At 38.8% G+C, this 21,005-nt stretch overlaps 2 protein-coding genes across 2 annotated transcripts; one reads left to right on the top strand and one right to left on the bottom strand.

Moving 5' to 3' along the window:
* The first annotated feature begins 1,241 nt into the window (after positions 1-1,241).
* Positions 1,242-3,151, top strand: LOC131795553 (conodipine-P2). The gene is made up of 3 exons (XM_059113135.2): positions 1,242-1,341; positions 2,319-2,508; positions 2,785-3,151. Exons 2-3 carry the CDS (start codon positions 2,326-2,328, stop codon positions 3,049-3,051), a joined length of 450 nt encoding a protein of 149 aa, XP_058969118.2. The 5' UTR covers positions 1,242-1,341; positions 2,319-2,325; the 3' UTR covers positions 3,052-3,151.
* Positions 3,152-8,173: 5,022 nt separating this feature from the next.
* LOC131795558 (F-box only protein 31-like) lies at positions 8,174-20,347 on the bottom strand. Its single transcript, XM_066163309.1, has 10 exons — positions 20,043-20,347; positions 18,538-18,600; positions 17,723-17,799; positions 15,884-16,051; positions 15,676-15,765; positions 12,601-12,722; positions 11,938-12,016; positions 11,169-11,246; positions 10,424-10,596; positions 8,174-9,659 (listed from the first exon to the last, which is right to left on the bottom strand). The coding sequence occupies exons 1-10, from the start codon at positions 20,206-20,208 to the stop codon at positions 9,500-9,502; spliced, it is 1,176 nt and encodes a 391-aa protein (XP_066019406.1). The 5' UTR covers positions 20,209-20,347; the 3' UTR covers positions 8,174-9,499.
* Positions 20,348-21,005: the final 658 nt, after the last annotated feature.

Raw genomic sequence — 21,005 nt, 5'->3', positions numbered from 1 at the left:
AATTCTACTGGGATTGGTTATTCTCACCGTTTCAATTTTAAAATTTGCGTTTCATCATTTTTTAAGGAATATCAACTTTTACATTAAAACTTTTTTTTTTCATTAGTTCATGACAAATGCGTCAGTCCTCAGTTCTAAGTGAGCATTTATTTAGAAGCTTTCTTTTCAATAGGGATTTGCATCTTGATAGAACGCAACGTCCTATGTACCATACTAATTCACTGGCTACTTTATCACTTTTTTTCACAAAAGTGCGACATTAAAGCGGAATCTGGCAAAAATCGCACACTTCGAGGCTTAATGGTCAACTCTTTAACTCCCATGAGTGACCAAGACAGAATCTCTCCTTACAATATCAATACTACACCAAGCGAGAAATGACTATTAAGAGAAATGACTATTAAGAAATCATTAGCCAATCCAATACCAAATTCTCCAAACCCAAATCATAAAAGTTGTATGACAGACAGTAAGGAGAATTACTGTTGAGATCCTGAGTGTAGAGGGGTTAGAGGACAAAACTGTGGATCAATCAAAGGCGATTTTTCTATGATGAGAAAAACGCATTGTGCGTCAAACGAAATAGTTATCAGTTTTGGGCTAGAGCGTTTGAAGGGTCAACATTTAATCGTCTTAACTGTAGAGGGAGTTAGAGAAAACTGCTAAGGACAGATCAAGATGATTTATTGTTGGATTTTATAGGGGTTCAAAGTGTTGATTAAAAGAAAATGGAGTTAAAGATCCTTCAGTAGTTTTAAGCTCTGCACTTGTTCAGTTTATCTTTCGTTGGAGTGACTGAAGGATTTTTCAAGAATGTTATCATAATGTTGGGAAGGGATGGGAGGGTGGGGAAAGATAAATAACCTATTGAAATGTGGTTTCAGCGAGTATGACCGAGCTATGAAAACTAGAATAAACGTTTTCCGTTTAATTGCGAGTTATGGCTTATTCAGTTTTTAATAACACTGAACTCGTTCCAGTAAAATTGGATTCGCAGTCTAAAAAGGTGGCAAAAGTGAAATAGTAAGTAAACAATTAAACCTTTTACAATTTTGAGTGAAAACCGATTTTAATAGACAATTGACATCCGAAATTTGTACTTTTGAAAAAACATTTTACACAAATAAAAAAGTTAAGAGCCGAGGTCAACACAGTATAATCTTAAGGTACTACAGTACATCCGTCTAAATTCACACGCCAAACTTAGATCCATTAGCCATTCGCGAAAGATAAGGGGCTACTTAGGAAATAAAAAGACCCTCTTCGTCATTTATCTACAACTCCTCTGGGGTTTAACTTTACCAGGATCACAAATTCTGAAAACGTGGGAGAAAAACCTTGGTAGGTAAATGAATGCTAATCCTCAAGTACCTTTTTTCTTAAATAGGGCAATATTCTTTGTGTTTAAGCTTAACGTACGATGTTTAAAATTTTTTCCCACCAAACATTTTTCATATCTTTTGTATTCTGTGTCCAAATTGCCGATCACATGTATCTCCAGCACTAGTCTTGTTAGGAAAGAAGAAACAATTCGGAGAAAGAAAGATAAAGTTTCGTGCGATTTAGTATTATCCTTTTTTTCGCCATGAGAATATAATCCTCACGCTTCGAAAATTTTCCCTATTTTCATTTAAATAATCTGATGAAAACTAAACTATAAAAAAGAGAGGATATTGGCGTCATTCTTTCTTTATTTTAGTTTTTATTCGCCACAGTAAACTATCTGGTCATTTGCTGTCACACACTATTCATCCCGTCTAACCTACATTTTTTTCACAGCGAGCTCTTAGGTTTTGTCGATTTTATTCGATTTGCTTTTGATACTTCTGTACTTTGCGTAACAAGACCCCTTTAGAGGGCAAACTAATACTATTTCACTTAAACTTGAAACTATGGCTATGATCTTCTAAAAACAAATACGTTCAAGTTAAAGCAGAATTATTTCGAGTTGTGTAACGACAACTTACGCGCGATGTCCATCCTCATCTGTGGGTTTTCAAAGTTTCCATCGAAAGAAATTAGAAATGAATTCTCGGAGCGCATTTTAAATGAGTGACGTAAAACCAGAGGCAAAATAGCGGCAACAGCCAATTATGACAGAAGCAAATTTACTAAAGAACCGATGATCACTCAAAGCAAATCAAGCAAATCTTTCCAAAGCGCGGAATTCACCAGTGACCACGTCGCGTTCTGCATCCAATTGGTTAAGATGACGCGAGTTTTTTAAACTAATCACAGAACGTAATCAAGGAAAAACCAGTGGAATCCCGGATTACCTTATGCCCTTAAATGTGAATAAGTCTATCATCTCTTCACAGGATTATCATGGGTAACTTGTCTGTTCTCACATTCATGTGGTTGCTGCTGTTGTCGATGAGTTGGGAAGTGACCTCAACGTCAGATTGTAAAATCAATGCCAATGGATGCAGTGTCCCGCTTGGCTTACCGGCTCCCTACAAAAAAACCTTCACTCCGGCTTGCAACAAACACGATGTTTGCTATTACTGCGTAAGTCTTCACGCCACGCTACGTTCTCTCTTTTTTACAATTATATAGTCAGTTTATAGTATTACAACCGATATTTGTGGATTACGAATCATAAAAACAAGGTCCCAAACTGAAGGTACCTGCCCCCAGTCTTCCCCTGCCCATTTTAAAATGTTGGAGCATTACCTAAGAATTTTACTATTAATAAAACTACAACTGATATTAACCTTCGTTCTGCTAAATTTCGAGAATTCGGCTTGAATTGTTGTAATGGATGTGTGTGGTCAACCTTTCCAGGGAGAGCTCTACGGATGGGATCAGAGACAATGTGATGAGGCCTTTAAAAGCGACATGTACACACTGTGCGAAAAAAATGGAAAACGCCGGTTCAGTCTCGGGGATCTGCTGAACAAAAAGAAAAGATGCAAGAAACTGGGTGCGGATGCTTACTACACAGCTGTTAGATCCTTTGGTCACCTGTATTGGGAGAAAAATCCGCCTTCCTGGTGTCAGGCAGCATGCGCCAAAAATCTCGGAGATCCTAATAGGCCGCTGAATATGTGAGAATGTGCAGTTGAATGAGAAAGAACAGATGTGTTGATGTATGATAGAGAATAGCAAAGAAAATTCATTCAAAATGTGGGAAATAAAGAATGAAACTATGGGTGAACGAAATCTGATCTTTTGAACAGAAAAGACCCTACACCGTACACAGTTTAGCTATAACCCCAAAAACTGGGTGGCTGTTCCGTCCATTTAATTCTTCGTCAATTGATCCCTTGTATCAGAAATAGGTAGATCATAAAACAAAATTTACTAGGTTGGTATTCTGTTCCGGTGTTGTTGCCTAATGGTCCTGCGTCCTTTAGGGATCATTCTTTAGTCTGCCACCTCACGCAAACTAAATAGCGATTTTTTAGTGAAAACAATCCATGCGGACGATTCAAATGTGGAGGCAGTGTGACCGAGTGGTGAGGGCTTGTAATCTGATGTTCCCAGGTTCCAGCCCTCCACAGACCTTGCTACTTACTAGATTTGTTCTCGGTTTCCCAGCGTCACAGTTCAACTCATGTTGTGCACTTTGTATGTAGCCAACTGGTCTGCCTCCTGTCAGTTAGTATTTTTAAATACTATGTTTATCTTATATTATAATGTGGTTGTTTCTAATTTAGCCCTGAAAAGCCCCATTGGTGGAGAGGTCAATTCAGTATACATACATACATACATACATACATACGTGCACACATACATACACACATGCATACATGCATATACACATACATTCACACATACATGTACTCAGCCGTAAAAACTGATAATAACCAGCTCAGGCTGCCAAAGTTGAACAGTTTACTATTTCAAAAATTAAGTTTTAAAAATTGGAAAACAATGTCATATATCAAAGTGTGAGTGCTAGATCATTAAATAAACAACAACTTTTAGACTGTGCCCAGCCGTCTGACCAGAAGCGTAGAATTCCTAACTGGCGACAACCAAGCGACTTATATTCAATGCACAAGCTCGGAGAATTTATCCAATAAAAATACAAATTTTGGAATCGCTTGTAATTTCTGGGCAAACACCTGATATTCTTAAGAAGTTTGGAGCAAAACCTTTTAGTGGAAATTGTGTGAAAATTTCTGCCTGCAGGGCATTTAGTCTATTGAAACTACTTTGAAGCAAAATCATCAAATCGGCAACGTGACCGTTGAACCATCATCCTCTGCACGTAATCTTAGCGTCATTTGACGATTGTTTTAACCTTGAGGAACACATAAAATCAATTTGCAAGGCCTCCCATTGTTGCTCATGCCTTTATTACTTCGAAATTAGATAACTGTACCTCGATGCTATATGGTCTACCTCAGCAGCTACTTTCAAGATTACAATCCGTTCAAAAGAAAGCAGCACGATCGAATTGTTACACGTACAAGGAAATTTGATCGTGTGGCCCCTATCCTAAAAAAGCACCACTAGCTTCCTGTCCGTTACCATATAGTTAATAAAATTCTTTTAGTGGTCTACAACGCTCTCAACAGAGCAGTGCCTTGCCACATCGATGACTTACTGAATTATCGCACCTCTAAACGGACACTAAGGTCGTCTTCTCAACACCTTCTGGCAACCCCGAAAGCGATACTAAAGACTTACGGAGAGAAAACGTTTGCTGTGGCAGCGCTAAGACTATGGAACTCAATCCCACTCAGACAAAGACCTAGTTCTTCAATTAACAGTTTTAAAAGAATTTTAAAAACGTATCTTTTTAAACATGCGCATTGAGCTGTATTGGTCATGTTTACTCTTGAGTCATCCAATGATGAAAGTTTTCATCAAGCATCTTTTGGGGCAAATTCAAATGCAAAGAGGGCTCATATCATAAAGTTTTTTTCTGCTACACATCTAAAAAACACTATGATATAGATATCAAGCTAAAAAAACCCTACTCCAATTTGCAATCATGATATCTTTTTACAGCCCCTAAAGAAAATGCTGCTTCTCATGACACATGTGATATGACAATTTCATCGTCCCACCGGGTTTGTCAACTTAGCACGTTTCCTTTTTATTAATTTATCAAACAAACGTTATTTCTCCCTTCGAGTCCTATTATGTTCATGAGAGACCTTAAGCAGTCAGGTAGGAAACACAACGGAAGACTTCGGTTAGAAAATCATTCTGTACTTTTTACCCAGAATTTCGCAATTGGCTGAATGTGTTTATTGTCTCTTACGGCTTCAAACGTCAACTTTAGCATAACGTTCGTAAGCAGCGATGAGTTCCAAACAGAAACTTGAATTATTTGCCATCAGGGTTACCGCTCTCAGACCACGCAAGTCTTGCTGATATAATGTTGTTGTTTTGTAGAAGACTGCCTAGAAATGTCCGAAGTTTAGAACGCCCGTTCTCAGCTATTGTGCTGCACATAAGATCTTTTGTTTCGCCACATCCTCATTGCCGTTGCCTTCGAAGTTGACCTAGGGTTCTTGATATATTAGAGAGGTTACGCATGACGTTTACTGTACTGCAGAGCTACACTGCCATACTTTGAAACTAGAATCGTATTAAAGGAAATTAGACGTAGCACTAGCTTCACCTTGCAAAGTCTTTTCTCTTCCGTGAAGCGTTTGCGGAGCAGTCGCAAGAGTGAGAGACATCCTGAAAGGCTGTGTCACGCACGTTTTAGATTTCATATGTAACACATCTTTGTTTCTAGCGTGATTAAGGAAGTAAATGTCACACTTGGTTGCCCATGTTTTTCCCTTTCGTATTCGTCTTCATCGTTCCTACACCATGTAATTCCATAAGCGTTGAATTTCAAAATTGCTCTACTGATTATTTTCCTTTCTCCCCCTTAATCTCCATTTGTCGCTAAGTCCTAATTTTCAGTAGGATCAGGGAAGTGTCACATCACAAGCAGCGCAGATGCATGAAATCACAGCCTCCCCGTACTATGGAGCATTATTGTATATTATTGTTCGGCTAGTTATCACACTGTATAATTATTCAGATTTCTTCGAGAGGTTTAAATCTTCTTTCAAACCAGGGGCGTAGCGTGAGATTTTGAAGGTGTACGAACGAGAAGTAAATATCGAGCGACGAAGGTGGCATGCTCATCCAAAAACTGTTTAAAATTAGGGTCTCCTGCGTTTTCCGCGGGGCATTTTCAGAAAATAAATATGAAGGAAACTGCATTAGTAAGTGTGTGTCATTTATCTTCCCCATCTCTAGTATTATGCGTTAGGTACAGTGGTATCCAATAAAACCTCGGCGAGCTGCGCAAAACTGTACACATTTTCTTAGGGAAAAAATACTGCATTTACACTATGGAAACATATGTACAGCTATTTATCGCCCGTTAAGCGCTTACGGAGCAAGCAAGAGGGAGAAAAAAATTCAATCACGTACACGCTATGTCAAGTGTAACAAATGATGCTCGCTGCGAGCGTAACTTACAAAGGAAGTAAACAGAACAGATCAGACTAAGATAAAAAGGAAGTGAGAGCAAGGTGGGTTCTAAAACTTGACAGAAAAACAGTCAAATGTAAAGGTCCGATTTTACTGACGCAATGTTTTTTTTTTCACGTAACTTCCCTAAATCAGTACAACAAAACGCTAACCAGCTGCCATACGATTAAACGCTCAAAGAAAGGAAATCGTCACGTAATATTCTCTGCATTAAACTTTACACAGAGTAAGTTTGTTAATTGTGAAAGGCGAGGGAGCAAAATATATGTGGAAAGAATGAATTTCAGAGTCTTTGGGTTATAGATGGATGGTTTCTCTTTTTTTGAGGAGGGGTAGGGGAATCAATTACTTTCTGAAATAGTTTGAAACATTGTCAGGTCAGGGGTTGCAATACGTTTCGCATTACAAGAGAAGAGAAAGTGAGACGTGCAGTTTGTGAATTACTCATTTTAGGTGCTAACTGGTTCATTTGTTTAACAGAATTTCGACATGACAACGGCAAACCTCATTGTGTTGGGCTTGCTGTTATTCTCGTCCTTGAATCTAGAGGTGAAAGGGTATTGTGTAACGAATGGCTGCAGCATCCCTGGAAACCTGCCGTTTCCTTACAAAAGATATTTCAACAAAGCTTGCAACAAACATGATGTCTGCTACGCTTGTGTAAGTCTATCCTCCGGCTTAGCTTCAAAACATTTCGATAAAATAGCACAAAAATCCAAGGCAATATAGAATTACTGCTGATTTGGTTTCAAACCAAAATTCAAAACTTACCCTAAGGGGGGGGGGGGGGATACGTAAAACCTAGATATTTCCTTACACAGAAAGTTTTGGAGAGCTGGTCTGTAATTGACCCAAGATATTTGAAAGGTGATGTTGCCTTGTGAAAAGTCGAAAACACACCAAAAAGTTATCATCATTTGTTGTCTTAACTATAAGTAATTTCATGACATTCAGATGTACTGTTTGATAATTATCCGATGAGCAACATGGAACTTATTTATCAAATAGAGAGCGAGTAGCTACTAGTAGTACTAGTGATCATGATAGATCGCCATGCAGTAGATGTATTCTAGCTGTAAATAGCCTCGCAAGTGTAGGCTTCACTATTTGACATAACATTCGCATAACTGTAACTTTCAATCCAAAGCGCGTAACTTTCAAACAACAATTTACATTTCAATATTCTTTTCAAAGAATGAAGACGCTATCTCATTGAAGCTAAGTATCTAAGTATCTGTATGTTCTTCACAGGGTCAACACTATGGCTGGACTCGGTTACAGTGTGACAACGCTTTCTTTTGGGATATGTCCAAGCTATGTCAAAAAAAAATTTTCTTCCGCAAGCACTGCTTGAAGTATGCAGGGATATACTATGGAGCAGTCAGGGTCGGTGGCAAGAAACACTACGACGTTCCATCGAAGAGCTGGTGCAACATGTGCCCCAGTTATAACGGAGATCCTTCTCTTCGGGTGCCACTCGGACGTCGTTAGTATTTAAAAATAAGTGCATGCAAAGAGCAAAACACTTGAAGCAGGAAACAGGCTTTTTTGATCCAAAAAAAAGCATTGTAATTTCGATAAGATAAAATAAAAAGCTTTTATACTAAGAATTGTGACAAAAGTCGCCTCTTGCTTACACGTAACTGGTCGCACTTTACTCGTCTTAAAGAGACTGCTATTTTGTGTTCCCAGGGATGTATGCGTAGTGAAAAACATTGCATCAGTTTAACAAAGCCGTCTTTATTATCATTATTTTTTATGTAAAGGTTGGTTTATTAGTATCAGACCCCATTATCAATTTTGCTAAAGCCGATTGCTTGCCACGGTGTTTGATCGAAGCTTTTTCAAAATGGAAAGTCAGGTGAGCTCGGCAGCAAGTGTAAATGCAGTAGGCTCGTGCGCAGAACATACTTCAAACGAACCGCACACTACTAATATGTAACTACTTTCGTTCGAGATATCTACAATTGAAAAGTAACATCCACTCGTATCATATTTAGCTACATTCTGGTTATTTGATTACAAACACCTCAGGAGATTTGTTGCTGACAAACAGCTAATACGAAGTTTAAATGGTCAAAATTGGTGGCTGACTGGATCAATCACCAAATAGAAAAATAAAAACCAGCGAAAAAACGATGAATTGCGCATAAATAAAATTTCAAGTTTTGTTTCCAATTCTCGCACAAAAGTCAGAACGCTTTACTTGGTAAATTTTCCATCTGAAATACTACAACTTATGCCCAGGTCTCATTTATTCCCTGTCACACGCTGCTGGGGAATGCTTTTGTGGAGAATGACAGTACTTAACTTAGGTTCTTGTCATGAATTGACTCATTCCCTTCGGTTGATTCTTCCATTTCAAGTTATTACTTTCAGTCCATTTGTTTGTTCAAGAACAGAAAGATTACTCAAAATGTACGAATGTGAATAAGGTACGAATTCGGATTCAATAGAAGCTACCACAATGTGTCTTTGTTTGATAGGTTCCTTGAATTGCCTCTAATCTTGTATTGACACTATCAAGACAAGATTGAAATGCCCTCAAGACTTCTACTTAACTGCACGGTTTTACAGTTCAGAACTTCACATGCTATATTTTACTTCTCCCCTATCGCTATCGTAAATTATAGAACTTGAATGCGTTTGTTTCATTTTTACATATTAACATTATCGTCACAGAAAGCCGATCTTATGAAAAACACTATTCCTCGTCTTATTTTGTACTCTGTTCTGCATGACTTCCATTGTTACTTAGCTGTAAATAGTCAAGAAATAATAAACGATTCACGCTACCCATACAATCAAAGGTGCGGAAACTGAGGCCGTCTTAATCCTCTGAAAATGTAGTGCACTTAACTCTATTAAATACGAAAAATGAATCATAAAACTGCAAAGGAAAAATACAAACCCTAATGATCACGAATCAGACAGCAGTAACCTCGATTCAGAGATTTCCTGATTGGATATCATGGGAGTTATATAAAACAAACGGGAAGAAGCTGAATGAACGGTTTTGCAAGGATAATGTCGTTTTCCGGTCCTTTTATCTCAAGAAAGGCTCGGTTGTTCGGCTGTACACACTAAAAGCCATCAGTTCAATCCAGAGAAAACCAAACATGTCGTCATTAAACAGCACAAAGTGGCCTCGGGTCCACTGAGGAGATACAAACCCATGACTGGCAATCCGTCCTTTGCCATGATATCTACAGCCAAAAGGTTAAACGGGTTATCGTAATAACTGGAAGACAGTTAAAGACAAGATGCATACAGGTGGCTTTAAGCTATCCATCCTAGAAAGGCTTCGGGATAAAAATTGCACATAAGGCACCGACTATTTGGATATGTAGCCTTCAACTACCAGCTACGTGTAAAAAAAAAACAACAAAAAGGCACACATGATATTCATGCACTTAGAAGTTTTGTCACAGCTGCCTTTTGGCTGCATGGGAGGAACACTGTTATATCTGTACGCCATCTGATAGCATGATGCAAAATCTGACTTATGTAAAGCGGATACAAAATTTAGACATAAGGTCGTCTTCATCATCAAGGTTTTCCAAGCGAAAAAGAAGAAAACAGGTGGAAACGGAAAAAAAAAGTATTTCTTCGTCCACAGAACGAAAGGAGACCATAGCAGCTTTTATTCACACGCGGCGTTTTCTCGACAACAAGAAATTTTGGCAAATCATTTGTAGACATCAAATGATGAAAAACTTGTTTTAAGTTCCAATGTCTTGCTTTTTAAAAAAAGAAACTCCAAGAATGAGGAAATATACTAAGTTGAACCGTCCTTGATAATCCTGAATAAAGACTGCCTTCTTCAAATTGGTTAGGGCTTTAAATCGAGGGCGGCGTTTGATCGAGTAAATGGTAAAAGATAATTTGCAAGGTGCAGTCAGTTGGACTGAGAAATAATGGAATTTATGCCAACTGAAAAGGCAAGTTGATGCGACAAATGAAAACTGACCTTGCAAGGTAAGTGTGCGGGTAGTCTGTGTATCGCGCTTCATAAGCTGGCGGTATCTGGAACTCCTGTGCCTTGCCACTTCCTGCTGCTGCTGATGGTTGAGCGTCATCAGTCACAGGCCTACTGAGGTCAACATCAAATGTCACCTGCCCTGCTGGGACATTAGGGTCCCCCTGTGGGTAGGTAAATAAGAAAAGGGTTACCACGGTTCTATCCCCCGCTGGGACATTAACGTCTCCCTGTGTAAGGGCAAGTAAGGACACGGTTAGCATTTTCCTGAAATTTTCTGTCAAAATGATCCCAACACTTTTTCTTACTGAAGGAACAATGCCACATCATGTCCATCATGTCGTGTGATCCAAATCTCCTAAGTTCCGCTTTCATCTCCTCCATTCTTGGGCAATTCGACCTCGCCTCAACACACTTTCAGACTCAACACGAACAGAAGCATTTGTGCAATTTTTCATTCGATCACTGTCGTTTTAATTTGTTGGACAAAACCCTTGACGTCCAGTAATTTCATTTACTCACCTCCGTGGTAAATGGCGTCATTATGAAAGTGGCGAGTCACTGAGCCATTTCTTAAGTTTGACCATGGAGTCCTAATTATCTGACAGAGTGTTTGCTAACGCGTGTTTAACATGGTAATACAGTACGACTCTTCCATGGCTTAGTTAAAGAGTATGCCAACAAAAAAGGCGGAAACGCGACTTAGCGCATGATTGTCTAAAACTCGTTCACGTACCGTTAACTTTGTCGCTACTATTCTTTGATCCTCGATTGTAATCATGACCATTTCCACCCCATGACTGCTGTAAGTACCCTGTAACAAATGAACGCAAGTCGTCATCAGTAGTTTCTACAGAGAAGTTTTTAATTGAATATCGAAATTAATTCGGGATTCCACTAGAACTGCTTGGCTATGCTCTGTAATTAATCCAGAAAGCTGGCGCCACCTTCTCAGCTCTACAGATACAAAACTTGAACCTATGGCGTCTTGGTAACACGCGCTTTCCCGCGCCTAAATTAGTTTGTTTACTTTCTGACTCATCGTTATTTTTACCCTTGTTCTGATTGGCCGTGTTCACTATGGACTCCTTTGATCGGCTTTAAGCAGCCAATCAGTGCGGCCAGCGTTCAACGGTAATACGCATGCCTATTGCAACAGACTCTGAATCAACATAGTTACTGCAAACGTTCTTTTTGCTTTGTTCATTTGCTTTGTTCATTTGATTGTGAAGTAATTCCTTCGTCCGAAACTTCAAGTTACAAGGCACCCCCCTCTCATTCCTCTATCTAGGAAAAAATTCAAAGGTAGTAGATACATATCATTTCTTTTTTATGTTTTTTTCATTCCCTTCCCACATATCAGCTCTACCCAGAAGTATCAGCACACAAAAATCCACCGCGTTTGCGTCCACAAGGTGCCGAAGCGTTAACTTCCAATAGATTTACCTTTCGACGAATCAAACCGCGTATAAAAGAACACTTAGCCAGTTAATATGTTTGAGTACCTTGAAAACACCGGGAGTCAAGAAAGGGTTGTCTCTGTTACATTGTTGGAAGTCCAGAGCTTCAAATGTAAGTGGCTTTCTATAACGGTTGAAAAGAAAGAAACGCCATTATATTTATGTTTTCATACCTACGTTTGTAATAAAGAGAAGCGCAATTCTTGTTTAACGAATCAAAAAGAGGGCAGTAGGGACTGTGTCAAGGGAGATTAACCCATAGAAATAAATATACTGAGAATTAGTTCGGAAGGGAGTGGGGTAAAGTGGGGGGAGGGAGTCCTTTGGTGACGGAAATGCTTCCTTTGTTATCAACCCCTGACCCAACAATTCCTTCAGTTAGATTCCCTGTTTTTGCCCCAAAAAACGTATAGATGACTGGAAGTTGATGTCATGGAGCCATGTCTAACATACTTAGATAAAATGATCAGAACTAGATTTAAGAAGAAAAGTCGAGAGTGCCAACCATGCAGACCACTCACCATCAACATTCATTCATTCCTTTGAGGACTGAAGTTAACCTTTTCAGTGCAACCAATATGTAAAACGCCACATCAGATCAAAGAGCTACAAAATAGCCTTTATATCCAGCCAAATAGCAAAAAACTCTGCTATAACTTATCATATTTTCTATGACTAATCGATAAATAAATACGGCGAACTGCTTACTTGTGTAAAGAGTGCATAGTCACATATTTCATAAGAACAAGTTGCACCATGTGAGGCTGGATAAACAGCAAATTTTCGTTATTGTATTCCTCTTTCAGCCACTTTCTTAAAAAACCCATACCCTGAAAATAACATAAATAACCATTTTTTTTAGATTATAAGAATTATTAAAATTATCACATTTTATCAAGAAATCTATATCTAAGGAATAAAAGACTTTTCCAAGTTTCCATATCTTAATCTTTAGCCCAAGTGGGATTGATAGAGTGTTGGGCAGTCATGCAAACTTAGCGGGAGTCATAGGTAGAGTCATAAGCGACTCCAGGACGGCCCTTAAGCGTGTACAAGTGAGTTTAGTCTTCAGACTTTCAAAGCGATAACAAAGCACAGTAAGAATGGACTAACTGTTCTGGTTCTTCCAAGCTGTCTAGTTAAGACAGATCTCACGATACACTTAGATATCCCAAGAAACCCAGGTCCGAAAAGAGCAGGAAACGCGGCTGGACGCTACCCGAATAATCGCTTGCAGAATCTGCTCAGTCGCTCTCTCAATCTAATTAAATATTCAAGATCTGAATTGTCACACTTGACGTCAAGACGTCCTATCTCAGACGACCTCTTCCGAAAGATAAAGAGTATGGATATATTGAGAACCCGAAGAGGTCGATCTGGTCACGTTGTTCGAAATCGCACGCATAACATCGTCACTCGGTCAGGAAACCGAAATATTACTTTCCAAAGACGAGTGCTAGAGGAGTGAACCTGCATAATCTGTGCTCAGTGAGGCGAATTGACAACAACAAGCCAAGTCAGCCAAATAGAGCGTCAAATTCTAGTAACGCCGGGCTTGAAATCGTCCACCTGAAAATAAGATCGCCCAAAAATCGCGCTCACTTGTAAGAGCTACGGCTTCTTGCTTCAGAAAGGAAAACTGATATCATCACATTCTCTGAAACTTGGCTAAACACTACCGTCCCAACCCTCGAGTTCCAAATGGAGGGATACAAGTTATACACATTGAACCGCCTTCATAAAAGGGGTGGGGGAGCCTCTTTATGGTAGACCTAGCCGACCAGGCCGATGGCCTTCTAACAATTTTTGATGCTAGCTACGTGGGCACCACGCTCAATACATTTAATGATACTCTTCAGCCCGCTCTAGACATCCATGCTCCCATGAAATCTATTAAGATTCGTAGCAGACCCTGTCGTTTTGTCCACCAGGAAATCAAGAATCTTATGAAATCTAGATTTCATCACACGATTTCATCAAACACGGGACGCCGTTGACTGAGCTAAACCCTTCTTGTGACTGAGAGAAACCACACATTCGAAGAAGTGAGATTGCTTCAGAAAAATCCTGGTTCTCTCTGGATGATAATTAATCGCGCTCTCCCTTTCAAAATCAACGAAAGGCAAATTTATTCAAAATATATGAAATCTGTAACAAATTAATTCAACCAGTTTTTTGCAGCTATCGGTAGAAATGCCGCAGAGACCTCTTTGCACCTGGCCAAGAAAAGCAGTATAGCGATCCCTGACGAGATCAGTGTCGACTTCCCTCCCATCGATGAGCCTTTTAATCTCAGGACCGTGACATGTGAGGAAGAAAGCCAAGTTTCTGCCACTTAACAAAACGCCTGGTCCAGATAAAGTGAGTACACACATAATCAAGGACTGTCTACCCGTCATCTAAGGTCCTCTGATTGAGATCATAAACTGCTCCATTCTTACTATTATATTTCCAAATAAGTGGAAAGAAGCAGAGGTGGTACCTATTCTTAAAGGCGGAGATTATGAAGAAGCCGCCAATAACAGACCACTATCACTGTTAACCGTCGCGTCTAAGGTTTGCGAGAAAATCGTTCTCAGTCAATCCACTACTTACCTCCTTAAACACAACAGGTTAACAACCTACCAGAGTGGACATAAAAAGGCCCTCTCCACTGAGACTCTGAACATCTACCTCACAGACCGCATCTTAGAAGCTATGAATAGGAAGAACCTCACCGCTCTCGTCCTATTAGACCTCTCAAAAGCTTTTGACAGCATTCGACATCAAAAGCTGCTTCTTAAACTCTCCAGAGTAAGAGAACCACCTTCAACCGTTAATTGGTTCAAGAGCTATATATCAGGGACGCTCTCAATCTGTCCGAATTGATTCCACTCTTTCGGAACCCCTGCCAATAACACACGGAGTCCCACAAGGCGCAATCACCTTTGCTTTTCTGCATCTACCTCAACGATCTGCCCTCGGCTCCTAATACTTGCAGCCTGGAGTCATACGTGGATGACTCGCAAGTACTCCTGTCATTCCCGTTGGCTGAGATTGACTCAACCGGCGATTGAGATGCTTGAACAAGACCTGCGCAACGTGGCCCAATGATGTTGTGCAAACAACTTACTGATAAATCCAAGCAAGACCAAGCTCCTCTTTATCGGAACTAGGCATGATATCCTTCTCAGTTGATGAGAAGGATATCAGAAGTTCCCCAAGTGTCCTTCCTTGGTTGGATACTACAACCAGCTACTTCAGCCAAGGACTTGGGAGTCACTCTGGACCCCCACTTAACTTACGATTACCACATCACACATGTAGTCTCGTCCTGCTTTTCTAAACTATATCAGATAAATCGTGTTAAGAAGAGCTTTATCAAAGAAACTTTAAAATTACTAATAGCATCATTAGTTTTTAGTAAAATGTTATATTGTTCCACCGTGTGGTCAATCACATCAGCTGGAAATGTCAGTAAGCTACAGTCAATCCAAAACTTTGCCAGCCAGATAATTACGAACTCTAAGAAATTCGACCACGTAACTCCTTTACCCGTGAAGCAATTACTACTATATAAGGACGCAGTAATAACAAACAAATGTCTGAATGACCTCGCTCCGCAATACCTGAGCGATAAGTTCATTAAGCGCTCTGGTATTCATGCTCGTTACACGCGCGAAAGGGATATAAGTATGTTATATACAAAAGGTAAGGAAGGTACGCTGGAGACAAAGGAGATAAGGACAAAGGAACAAGGGAAGGAAAGAAGGGAAGAATGAATAAGTTTTTTCTTCAACAAACCTCTTCCCTGTCTGATGGTATTTCATGATTTGACCAGCTGTCGCACTTCAAATGAAACTGAGGTACTTTCCCCTCTCCAGTTTCTTCTATCTGTACAAATCACAAAATGATATATGAAATGATAAGTTAACAAAGTGAACTTCTGTAAGGTACAGAGGTATGAGTGAGGGGGGGTGGGGGGAGGAGGAGGAGGAAATTCTGAACTTACCATTAGGTTTCCACTGTGTGACCCATTATCCCAATCACTGTGGCACATGACAACAGCTTTTCCATCATGTACTTTTATATCAAACATAACTTTGGGTCTTAGAGGACTTTTTATATCAGGGTCAAACGGTGCACGACAATCGACGGCCTCAATCTTACCTGGATAAACCTGTCAACAGAGACATGTGGTCAGTCATTCCAATACGACCCGTAAAGCATAATGCAGTGTTAAACATATTTTACATCAATTATTAATTTTATAAAGGGGCTGTCACACTATGAGTTTGCATACTGAGTTCTTCCAGCCCAACAGATTTGTGACATATCAGACATGCCATATTGAAAAATAGCCCAGAAATACCAACAATAATGACAAAGAATAAACAGCAATATTCACTGAGGAAAGAGAGAATTATAGTGAGCTATGTCTACGTATTATGCCTCGAACGAAAAAAAAATTGCTTAAGTTTGTTCAATATTTCTTTCCGTAAATATTTCCTACAATACTGAAAATATTTGAAGTACCTACTCTCACAGATCATTACCGTAATTTCCGGCCGATGACCCGCGGGTAATCTGTTTTTAAAATTTTTCCACAAACAGTTGTTGGTGTAGGTTTAACTGAGGAAGGTGCGAGTAATACGATAGCTTCTAAAGCTTCCGGCCTAGTTTACATTTCTCACTTACACGGGTAGTAAACTTGGAAATAAAAGAATTTAATTGTGAAAAAGCTGGCTTCGGTGCAATTCACACGGAAAATGATGCTGACATGTTCATTTCGCGGCCGCATAATTAATGACGAGACAGAATATTCGACGCATCCGTGGAATTTTCTTAGCTGGCACTCCCTTAAGTTAAAAGTGTATTTTCCGTTTCAAGCGATTCCTTCGACTTGGTAGATCTCGAGATATCGATTTTTTTTTAGAACAGATTTTTACAAGTGGTATCATTTTCAGTGAAAGAGCGAAGACAAAAAATGTGAAAGTTTATTAATTGTACGCTAAATGATATCATGTCAACAAAAACAATGAAGGGACTTTGTGGGAGACGACGATTTTCTTTTCTTTTCTTTTTTTTTTTTGGGCGCGGGTTATCTGCCAGTGCGGGTAATCTATTGAAATTTTTTTCTCGTTATTGCAAAAATTTACCGATGCAGGTTATCTGCCGCGTGGGTAAATGGACGGAAATTACGGTACTTGATTCCATTCGTACTCTGTAAAAAGAAACTTGGGTATGAAATACTTCCTTAAAGCATCAGAGGAAGTACTGTCTGCAGATGTAACATCATTCACATTAAAACTGACTTTTTTTCATATTTGGTGGCTCCCAAAGAGCCTATAGGGCAGCTCTTTTGAGATGCTTGGCAATCTCAGGAAAATCCCATCTACAGTTTGAGATGTTTCTATCAGCTCATTATCATGCTCAGAGAGCAATCACAATCATCAGAATACCTCTGGTGTACTTCTGGTAAATTGTTTCTGTCACCTTTAGTAGCAAAGATATCAACCTTGTGATTGAGTTGAGCTGACCTTGGTCCATTCTACAGCTGGATGAAGCTTGATTAATATTACCATAGCCAACAGGACAAGAAGGCCAAGTAACAAACTAACTCAACATCATCTGGCCGACATACATGTAGACCACTGACAACGCATTAACTGATGGCAGGATTGCAGTCATTCCCATTTCTCGTAGCATCAATTTAGTCTTCATTTTTCAACATCTACATACTTGACGAATCATTTGCTTGCTTGCCAAGACTAGGTCAGTGTTAAGCAAAAGTAACCTACCATTTCTGTGATCCATCTTTTTAAAAGGAAGGGAAAAAAGACAACCTTACCTTAATATGAACCAAGCCACCATATGGATTTATATTGCACTTCCAAACACCAAGTAAACAGCCATACTTGTGCAACACTGTAAAAATTAACGACAATTTACAAAGCAAGAAGATTAATATTTTTCATTATTACATCACAAAATTTCAAGCTGTAATGAATTTAAGTGGTATCTTATACCTCATTAACAACATAAGGTGCTTTGTCACAGGTAGGAATCATGAAAAATAATGATTTTTCTTCCTCATCTGCAGCATGTGAATGACAGAGAATAGGTAATCATCACCCTTAACCTTGGTACTTAGAGTTTGTCTATCTTAAAAGAGTATTATTTCAATATTTACCTCTGATAAAAGGCAATTTTCTAGGGTGAAAAAAATCGTTTAAAATATAATAATATTGCCAAGGATTTCAATAAAAGCCTGTTACCAGTGATCTACCAACATCTATAAGACCTCTTACTGCTGTCTGTTTGGTCTGCCAAGACTGCCAGCAGGCTCATGTTGGGGACTTTTACTAACAGATGCCTATTACATCATCAACAGCTGTTTAATATGGAAAACATTATTGAAACCCCTGCACTGCTATCAAGAAAAAGCACAGTGTACGGCAGAAACTCCCCACCTCAAAAAGGGAAAATAAAATTTAATGGCAAGAAAAGGGATGCTAACAATCAGTTGACCAGTAGCAACCTGAGTCATCAATTTGTTTCCACTGTAGTGTGTCACAGCTTCCAAATTGGAAAGGTAGTGTAAAGAAACAATGGAAATATGTTCTACCATAAATGAACAGATTCAAAATCATACAGGTTACTTACCAATGATGTAAAGTTCTCTAAATGATGAGACATTCCACCGATCAAGGGATGATACTCTATAATCTAGATATACCATAATTTATTAGAATGTTTTTGAAAGTTAAGGCTCTTAATCAAGGGTTGATATGACTAACAGGTTTTCTTGTCTTTTTTTTTCATGTATGATGACCGGTTTTACCCTTATCACCTTTACATCAGTATATATTTTCTCCATATTCTTTTCTATAAATATTTCCCTTTGTACTGAGAAGGGAAATTCATTGAACAATCAAAACTTCCTGGGTTGGCAATCATATCCTTTACTCTAATAATCTTGATGAATGATTCATCAGTACTATTACATGCTGGTCACTGTCAAGGTTTAAAGGGTTAATAGCAGTACTCTTCTCGTGAATAGAATACCTTTTTCACTGAGAAATGTAGTTCCTTTATAATTAGATGCTGGTCACTGTCAGGGTTTAAAGAGTTAATACCAGTACTTTTCTCATGAATAGAATACTTTTGTAACTTAGAAATGCAGTTCCCTTAATGAGCAATTTGTAGGGTGGGAATCATATACAGTGGAAATACAGAAATTAGAATGGAGGCAATGATGTAATAGTTGAATTCATTGTATCATAATTTTATCAGCCTAATTAATTAAAGGACTTATAAACTTCTACCATGTGTAATGGTTTAACTCAGAAAAATGTGGAAATGCTCTCACTTTACTAAATTAATGCATATAATCTTGTACAAGTCCAAAGCTAAAACAAAAAATGAAACTGAAAGAAAGACAGTCAAATAATACAACATCTTGATGTTGCTGTATGAAGAAAAATATATTGCTTCTCCTTTAAACTTTTAAGATGACATTCTGGAATACAAATTTTTGCAAATTTTTTTACTGATGGAAAGTTTCTTGCCAATGGATACTGCAGGTGGTGAGCTCATTTTAAGCAATCGTCTAGAGAAAGCGTATTACGCTGAAACCATTCTAAAAGCAGAATGTTAGGAAGGACTCCAAAAGAGTATATCATCTCATTTTGTTATTGTTCATGCTACAGCATTGTATTTGTTGTTCATCTTGTATTGCTATTGAGTTAAATTGGACAGTTACGTTCAAACTACTGGATAGAAAGCCTTCTAGAAAACGATTCTAGCGAAAATATTTAAATTTTCGGGTTTGAGTGACAGCTGTTTCTTGTAAATAAAGGCAAGAAATTAATAACAATAATAGTAATAATAAAAACCTTTTAGTCTGCGTGTTAAAGTATATAGTGAGAATTACCCACAAGAAAGATTTCAAATAAATACAAACCTAAAGGAGTATTTCACAGAATACTTGAAAACCTGTTATTAAATAAAATTCTTCCTTAATAATGTTCCATTAAAGAACCACTAAATGTAACAATTTTGGATTTGAGATCGGCCCGACCTTTGACTATAACCGTTAACGTAGCTTCGTATAAACCAAACCACTTTCCTCTTTATCCCATAAAAGAGACAGATATACAGATGTTTACCTCTTTCACAAAGATGTTGCCATATTTGGTCGATATACGCCGCACTCCGAAACCTCTGACAAGTTTTCGCTACCGTCCCAAGGTCCAAGCCTTTTAGATGCTTAAAAATACTGGCCAAAACTTCGTTGGCCAGGTCGTATATTTTTGCCATTTTTAGCAGACTCATCCGCCTGATGAACGCGTTGTGTGTGTAGAATGTAGAATATTTCCTGCTTACTCATGGAGTTTGTTGCAACGTAGTTACTTCCGCCCAGTCATAGTTGGAATTAGCCCGTTACAGGCGCCGAACGGGGAAGGAAAGGGGAATAGAGATAGTTTCTACGCACTAATTATGTAGGGATGAAAAACGTCTGCGCGTGCGCTAGAAAACCGCGGTATGAAACGCGGGCTCAGACGCGCGCTTATCTTAAACTGACTAAGGAAGGCGTTAAAAAAATAAGGTTTTAATTCTCATTTTTGAAAAGAAGAAAAGAATTCCAAAAAATGGAGTGGGTATAGAAATTGTAAAAAATTGGGTACAATTTCCGCACAGCCCCATACTATTGTTAAACAAATCTGTTGTTCCAATGGCAATTTATTGTTTTTGTCGTTTTCTCTATCCAAGAACTGAATGCATAATGTAGTATGGGGCTGTGCGGAAATTTTACCAAAAATTGTTATCGCGCCGAAAAACGGTCTTTCGTGCAAAGTTTCAATAAGTCGTGGAAGAGCTCAGTTACGGCAATTGCCAGTAATGTTTACAGCATTGTGTTATTTACAATATTGTGTTCGATAGTTCACGCAAAATGTTGATTCGCCGGTAAAACAAGGAACAGTGAAGGAGTTTGTTACGGCCATTCTATGCCCCTACCACCAGGTTTGGCAAGAGCTGCGAACTTGCCTGAAGAAACTCCAGTTTGTTTACGACATCGTCGAGCGATCGAAAAGCAAGACAATCGCTGCTCATCGCCGTTTCCCAACCGA

Source organism: Pocillopora verrucosa, chromosome 3 (assembly GCF_036669915.1).
Source record: "Pocillopora verrucosa isolate sample1 chromosome 3, ASM3666991v2, whole genome shotgun sequence".
Classification (NCBI taxonomy): domain Eukaryota; kingdom Metazoa; phylum Cnidaria; class Anthozoa; order Scleractinia; family Pocilloporidae; genus Pocillopora; species Pocillopora verrucosa.
Note: the sequence above shows the minus strand (reverse complement) of the source record. Positions and strands in the feature narration are given on the sequence as shown.

Excerpts from the sequence above, each read along its gene's own strand:
- LOC131795553 (XM_059113135.2), top strand. The coding sequence starts at position 2,326 with ATGGGTAACTTGTCTGTTCTCACATTCATGTGGTTGCTGCTGTTGTCG. Across the intron at positions 2,509-2,784 it reads ACGATGTTTGCTATTACTGC|GGAGAGCTCTACGGATGGGA; the intron begins GTAAGTCTTCAC and ends CAACCTTTCCAG.
- LOC131795558 (XM_066163309.1), bottom strand. The coding sequence starts at position 20,208 with ATGAGTCTGCTAAAAATGGCAAAAATATACGACCTGGCCAACGAAGTT. Across the intron at positions 17,800-18,537 it reads TAGAGAACTTTACATCATTG|TGTTGCACAAGTATGGCTGT; the intron begins GTAAGTAACCTG and ends TAATTTTTACAG. Across the intron at positions 12,017-12,600 it reads ACTATGCACTCTTTACACAA|AAAGCCACTTACATTTGAAG; the intron begins GTAAGCAGTTCG and ends CAACCGTTATAG.